At 36.7% G+C, this 8,065-nt stretch overlaps 1 protein-coding gene across 3 annotated transcripts in view; it reads left to right on the forward strand.

Annotated features, from left to right (window-relative positions):
* The first annotated feature begins 1,175 nt into the window (after nt 1-1,175).
* LOC106870182 (rho GTPase-activating protein 100F) overlaps nt 1,176-8,065 on the forward strand; it is a 124,523-nt gene continuing 117,633 nt past the window's right edge. For all 3 annotated transcript variants that reach the window (XM_014916183.2, XM_014916184.2, XM_052971315.1), the window contains exon 1: nt 1,176-2,298. In XM_014916183.2, coding sequence (XP_014771669.1) covers nt 1,182-2,298 — 1,117 coding nt within the window. In that variant the 5' untranslated portion in view covers nt 1,176-1,181. The remainder of the gene's footprint in view (nt 2,299-8,065) is intronic.

The raw sequence follows: 8,065 nt of genomic DNA on the forward strand, positions 1-8,065 counted from the left end.
TATATATATATACATATACATACATACATACATACATATATATATATATATATACATATATATATATTTGTATGTATATATACACATGTATATATATACTTACATTACTTACATACATATATGCATATATATATATATATATATATATATATATAATAATATTATACATACATGTACACGTATCCATTTAGGGTTACCATGGTAGAGATTAATGATAATTTTCATTTGAGTTGAGTCTGTCTCTTGTTAGTAGGTAAATAAGTTTACTCTAGCCCAAGACTATAGTAAAGGACACATGCAATATGACTGAACCCAGAACCCAGAACCATGAGGGTAGGAAGCAAACTTCTTACCACATAGTCATACCTGCACCTATGTCTGTGTTACATACTGGCATGAGTTGAATGGTTTGAAAAGGTCCAGCAAGCCTAGCCTGACGACTGTGTCCTGCTCCAGTGTCTGCTTTTGCAAGGTTTCTGCAGTTGGATGCCATTCCTAATGCTAACCATTTTGCATAATGAACTGCATGCATTTCTCAGGGCACCAGCATAAGTGGAGCCACTGAATAACTTACAAGTAAAAAGCCTCCCACAGAGTTGGGGTGCAGTATTGAAAGAGGTGGTTTTGTGCCAGATGTAGAAAGACTTAAACAGGAAAGTGTGTGAGAGAGAGAGAGAGAGTACAGGTGTTTTGATGTGGAGGAAATACATGAATACCCTAGTAACAAAAGGAGAAAAAGATAGTGAGGATGTATGTTTGTATGGAGGCACGTGGCTTAGTGGTTAGGGTATTGAACTCACAAGCATAAGATTGTGGTTTCGATTCCTGGACTGAGCAATATATTGTATCCTGGGTGCCCTTCCTAGCATCATATGATATTGAATTCTTTTCCAGGTTGATTTATCCCTTGTCATCTTTCCAGGATTGACAACAGAAGTTCTAACCATACACTGCAGTCATTATTGTCATCATTATCATCACCATCATCACACCACCACTGTCATCATCATCATCATCATCATCATCATCATCATCATCATCATCATCATCTTCATCATCATCATTACTATTATTATCATCATCGTAATTATGATTAATGCTAATGTTAATATTTTATTTATTCTGGAATTTCTAATTTATTAATATACTGTTTTCTATTTCTCTTTTCAGGTCAAGGTCAGATGTCTGGTTCCCGGTCATCTGTTACCACTCCAGATGCATGCCCATCAGATGACTATTATGACTGGACCTGGGCTGCTGTTAAAGGTTCCCCAGGACCGACCCGCAAAGCTGCTGCAACCCAGACACCAGCTCGCTCACAAATGGTACGCAAACACAGTACAGATTCTCTGCTGGCATACCGTACATATCAAATGGATGATCCACTGGCAGCTGCAGCTGTAGTGCAAGGTCAGAAGGCTGGAAACACTTTACCTTCAGTGGCAAAAACAGGCAAGCCTGTTGGAGCTGCGGCAACCTCTACCTCACTCGGCAGCCCTGTGGATCGAGCAAAGCGTTTTGATGCAAATGGAAGGACTGTGACACGGCCAGCATCCAGATTCAGGGATTTACAACTTTATAAAAAGCCACTGCAGATCCACTATGGAGACTACGAGTCCTACAGAAGTGACATGAAAAGAAAGGTCGAGGTGCAGAAAATTGCAGGCCTCGACGGAATGCTAGGAATCCATGTTCTGTCTGGTCAAGGCTTAAAATCATCCAGGACAACATTACGGGATTTGTATTGTGTCGTTGCAGTTGACTCAATCAATAAAGCACGAACAATGATTCGTACCGGTGCTGTGAACTTTGACTGGGATGAAGCTTTCGATATAGAACTTGAAGAAGCCAAAGAGGTGTCATTTCTAATCTACAACTGGGACCCTAATTTTAAACATCGGTTGTGTTTCCATGGATCAGTAGTATTACCAAATTACATAGTTAGTGGTGAAAACAAACATGTAGCCCTCAAAGTGGAACCAAAAGGAGTTCTTTATATTGAGCTACTTTATAAAAAGCCTGCGATTTCCTTACAGCGACTGCCATCAGCAAAGAAGAATGCCTTGTTTGGAACTGATCTTGATGTTGTAATAAGCCGAGAAAATTCTGGATTTGATGTACCATTAATAGTGAAGAAATGTATTGAAGAAATAGAGATTCGAGGACTAGAAGTTGTTGGCATTTACAGACTGTGTGGCTCTGCCAGGCGGAAATCACAGTTGCGAGAACTCTTTGAAAAAAATTCTGCTGATGTTAATCTATCCGTGGAATTTGTCACAGACATACATACGATCACAGGTAAGTGTGTGAATTTTCCCTCAGACATGTATCATTTCCAAATAATATTTTCCATTTACTAACATAAACATTATTGTTATTACAGTTATTAGATTCTGACTTTCGTTTCATTATTCAATTGTGCACCAAAATAAATGTTCAAAACAGCTAATAAATTAAAGTGGTAACCAACAAGCAGCTGACAAACATCGTACTGAGCACTGTTGAGACACCCTCAGCCCTCTTGACAATTTTAAAGATGTGGTTTGTCCAATGCAAATTGTTGTTAACAATACTGCCCAAGATATGATATGTCTTAGGGGAATCTCTGAGTTATTTCCCATGGATTGATGTTAGCTTGTTAGTTGTGTATGTGCGCGTGCGTACATGCGTGTGTGCGTTTGCATATGTATTTGCATGTGTGTGTGTGTGTGGGGGGGGATTATATTTCCTTTTACCAACACTGAGCCACCAAAAGCCTATATATATAACTAACTGGCACTCCGTTGGTTATGACTACAAGGGTCCCAGTTGATTTGATCAACGGAAGAGCCTGCTTGTGAAATTAATGTGCATGTGGCTGAGCACTCCATAGACACATGTACACTTAACATATGCCATGTGATTCTTAAACCTGATAGGATTTTTTTTTTTATTATTATTAAATGCATTGAAATGATGTCTAAATTATGAAATATTTTGATAGTTAATCACATGGCCATGGTCCATATTTCTTATATTTTCACAACCATAGATTCCAATATAATTATAATTAACTCCCCATTGATTCTAGATGGGAATTAGCAGATGTTATTGCTATGAATGAAGTGAAAATGAATTCAAAGACCTCCAGTATTCAATGATGCAACAGTGTTATTTAATAATATGAAAATAAGAATTAAAATTATAAAATAAATAGCAATATATTCTCATAGTGTTACATTCTCACAATTGATCAAGTCCTTTTTACCATACCTTCAAATTGACCAAGTGTTTGTGAATGAAATTTGTTACATGGAAATTGTGTAGAAGCCATAAATGCTCACACACACACACACTCATTCATTCACACACACACACGTGCACATGTATTAGTGTAGTATAGTTTGCATGAAGCATTGTCTAAGATATATAAATGTTTTTAATTATATTTTTTAAAACAAAAACAATGTAAATTATAAAAATAATACAGACCAATGGTTTAAACTGGTATTTCAATATTTCAGGGTTAGGGCCCCTTCTTCTGGAAATCCTTGGAAAAAATGTTGTTGTTAGCTGATTTTCTTGATCTGTAGTATGTGTGTATGAATGGTTGTTTTGCATTGCTATAATAGCCAGTCAGCCACATACAGTTCAGATCAGTCATTAACATGTTGATTAAAATAGCTTCTTTTATTCTTAAGTTCCCAATGTTTCTTTCTGTAACTTCAATAGAAATCTGGGTACATTCATTTTATTGATAACATTGATACATTGTACAAACAGATGTGTGGTAATAACAACCCTATGGATTATTCACAGATTCTTGTCAGATGTAATGGAAAACATGCCCTTAGGTAACACCAAGAAATATATATTGTTGCTCTATTATTCAACTGAACAAACCAATTAAATATCAAAATGTCTGAGATGAACTATTGTTAATTGTTAGTATATTTTCTTAAGCTCAGCTTTAGAGATGAAAAGAAAGTCTTTTAATTTTTACATCTTAATGCTTTGATTGGTGATCAAACCAATTGAGACAAAGAGTAAAGTATTTTTTTTCCTTGACACTGCATCACTATCAACGTTATTCTCTTCCAACTACTCCCACCTACTCCTATATAATGTGTGGTAGCCATACATTCCCTCTGTAGCAAGACATACTTTAGCTTTGACATAAAGCCACCTCTCCCATCTCAAGTACTTCCCTTTAGTTAATAGCAGAAGCAGATTCATCTTCCTTGATCCCCTTTTCTGTCTTGCAAGTTACTTGGCAACCTCACTAGTGCCAATGGCATGTAAAAAACACCCAGTACACACTGTAAAGTGGTTGACATTAGGAAGGACATCCAGTTCCAGAAACCATGCCAAAGCTAATACTGAAGCTTAGCATAGCTCTGCAGATCACTGAATCCTGTTAAACCATCCAGTCCATTCCAGCATAGAAAACAGACATTAAATGATGATGATGGTGATGAGGTTATGAATTTGAGAAATTTAATAATATAAGTCAACTCATATTACTATATCATATACAGATAGTCATTGACTGAAATTATATGTATTTTTTCACCAGGTATTTATTAAGTATGAGCTTCCTAATGCTCGATACATTAGATATGTTAACACAAACTAATCCATCTACTTATGTAAACCAACCCACGAGTGACACTGAATGCTTCCCTGAAGACCTCTCTTAATTAATGCACTAATGTGGGACCAAGTTAAAAATGTCCAAACAAGCTCAACCGAATAATGAACTAATCTATTGATTTTCATATGTGTATCATCCTTAAATTATTTCATTCTCTAATCCATTAACTTTTTGAATTACATTTTTATATATGCCCACTGAGAAAGTAAATATCAACTTTCTAACACTGAGGAAGTAAATACTTGCCATTCAGAACTTTGTATACAGCTCTGCAAATGATGTTTTAGCTTGCTGTTATTAATTCAAATCTCTTGGAACCCTTAATCTTGATGAAGCAGTCATCTTTTGAGAAACTAGCTGATGTCGTGTCCCAACAGATTAATGGGCTTTAAGACATTGATATCATAGAAAGCAAAGTGGACTGCTAGAATTGGTAGATTTTTGGACAAAATACTTTACAATATTTAGCTGTGTGTGAGGCAGCCAGCTGCTAGAGCCATTCGTATGCTGGGCAAAATTCCTAGCAGCATTTCATGTCTTTATGTTCTCAGTTCAAATAGTGTCAAGGTCGGATTTGCCTTCATCCTTTCGAGGTCAGTAGAATAAGTACTAGTTGATTACTGGGATCAATGAAGTTAACTTACCCCTCCCCTGAAATTGCTGGCCTTGTGTTAGAACCTGAAAGCAATAGTTAGTTGTATGTAAGGTAGCAAACTGGCAGAGCCGTTAGCATGCTGGGCAAAATGCTTAACAACATTTCATTTGTTTTTACTTTCTGAGTTCAAATGCCACCAAGGTTGACTTTGCTTTTCATCCTTTCAGGGTCGATAGAATAAGTACCAGTTGAGTACTGGGGTCGATATAGTTGACTTACCCACTCCCTTGAAACTGCTCACTTTGTGCCAAAATTTAAAGTCAATATTTAGCAGCATATTTGGTCATTTTGAGATCAAAGTCTGTTGAGGTTGACTTTGCTTTTCATTCTTCCATGTTTTCAGTTTGAGTTATAAGTCAACTGTAATAATTATACAAGCAAAGGCGGTGAGCTGGCAGAATCATTAGCAGACCAGGCAAAATGCTTAGTGGTATTTTGTCCATCTTTATAGTCCAAGTTCAAATTCTGTCGAGGTTGAGTTTACTTTTCATCCATTTGGTGTCAATAAAATAAGTATCATTTGAGTATTTGTGTGTGTGTGTGTGTGTGTGTATGTGTGTGTGTGAGTGTGCATCCATGTGTGTGTGTGTGTGTGTGTGTGTGAGTGTGTGTCTCCACTACATGACTACTGGTGTTGGTGTGTTTATGTCCCTGTAATGTAGCAGTTTGGCAAAGTCTACAGATAGACCAAGTACCAGGCTTTAAAAAAAAAGTACTGGGAGTCAATTGATTCAACTAAAAGTTCTTCAAGGCAGTGCCCCAGCATGGCCACAGTCTAGAGACTGAAAGATGTGAAAGATAAAAGATACCAGCAATAATTTGGCTTTCATTCAATTCAATCCACATTTCTTTGAATATGTAAACCTGCAGTATCTAATACAGTGTCTAAAACCTCCAGCCAATTATATTATGGTTCACTTGATGTAATATAAAATTTTAAAAACACATTCTCCAGAATGTGGATAGTAAGTGGTTAAAAACAATGAAGAAAAAGCCAAAAGTGACAGAATATCTTAAATGCAGAAATAAATTAGATTATGTAAAAGCAACTAGCATAGAACACATTATACAGAAAGACAAGTTACGAAGTAGAATATTTTTTTATTACCATTTACAGTTAATGCAATAATAGATAGAAATATGGTTTGATTGAGCTGAGATGTTAAAACAGACAAGATAAAATAGATAGAGTAGATCAAAACTAACTGATAAAGGAAAGTAAAAGAATATTGAGTTTTAACCCTTTGATTCCTAACCTCCTTGGCACTATTTGATCCTGTGCCAGGGCTTCTGAGCCATTTTTACTCAGGTCTGACAGGGATTAGAAGTGAGGTTGTCATAACTTATATATGATACAATTTCTGCATTGTCAGTAGGCTATAAAGCATGTAAAAACTTTATATATACTTACTAATGATTGGTCAATTAAAATAGGGTCAAAACATGCATAATCAAATATGCTGCACCCAGTGACCCTTTAGCAATTTACCAGTGCTGCAACATGTGCATGCCTAGCATTGCCATTGTTATACCAGTGTTACAGGCTCTAAGGGTTAAAGCATAAAAAAAATTAACCCCTTGGCTTTAACAACACTTAGATCAGATAACATATGACATGAACAGAAAATATTAACAGCGCATAAATACATACTAAACACAACACAAGCACAAGGTGCTTATAAGGAAGCTTCATCATCATCATCATCATCATCATCATCATCATCATCATCATTTAACATCTGTTGTCTATGCTGGCATGGGTTGGATGGGTTAACTAGAGCTGCCAAGCCAGTGAGGCTGCACCAGACTCCAGCATGATTTGGCATGGTTTCTACGGCTGGATGCCCTTTCTAACACCAACCACTTTACAGAGTGTACTGAGTGCTTTTACATGGCACTATACAGGCACTTTAACATGGCACCACAAAAGCACTTTTACATGACACCACACGGACACTTTTGTGATCAGGGAGGGTTAACCTGAGGTTAAACAACAGTAACCAGCTGTTCTCAACCACAGCTCCCAGGGAAGCATGCAACTCTCAAGCATTATTTCGGTAGCCCTGATGATTGTGAGCCCGACAACCTAACCACTGAGACATGCCCCTTCACTTGTTGTATACGCATAATACGTACTCATACAAAATACCCATACAACATTGATATGCCGCACAGTACCATGTGTCATACTACATGCACATACACACCTCACAACATGTAGAAAACACACAAGCCATCTATAATAATAAATGCCAAAACGAATTTTTGTGTGCCAGTGTGCCATGTGGTTGGTAAGCAAGCTACTTACCACAATATAATGATATCAAACTGAATGGTGTCTAAGTAAGATGTCTATATGTTAACCCTTTCGATACCAACCTGGCTGAAACTGGCTCTGGCTCTGTAGTACAAATGTCTTGTTTTCGTAAGTTTTGAATTAAAATCTTCCCCCGAATCTTAGTAATAGGATCTTGTTCAAAACGGGGGCACCAGTATTTTCTTAACGAAATACTTTGAAACTTGGGACACTGGTAGAATGTGTCATATAAAACATCTTTTTCTCTTAGTCTTCTTAACAAAAAAACGTACATCGCAAGTTATTTCATGTTAAAGTTGTCGTATTTCTGTAATTTCAACCAATGACTGACGTCCATTTAGCCATAAAAATTAAGTGCTGACTACGTAAACAAACGATTCTCAAACGATTCTCAAACGATTCTGGCGGTGATAAAATTATTATTTCCTTGTCAAAAAATGGCTGAAGCATATTGGCAGTA

This window comes from Octopus bimaculoides, chromosome 10 (assembly GCF_001194135.2).
Source record: "Octopus bimaculoides isolate UCB-OBI-ISO-001 chromosome 10, ASM119413v2, whole genome shotgun sequence".
Lineage (NCBI taxonomy): Eukaryota > Metazoa > Mollusca > Cephalopoda > Octopoda > Octopodidae > Octopus > Octopus bimaculoides.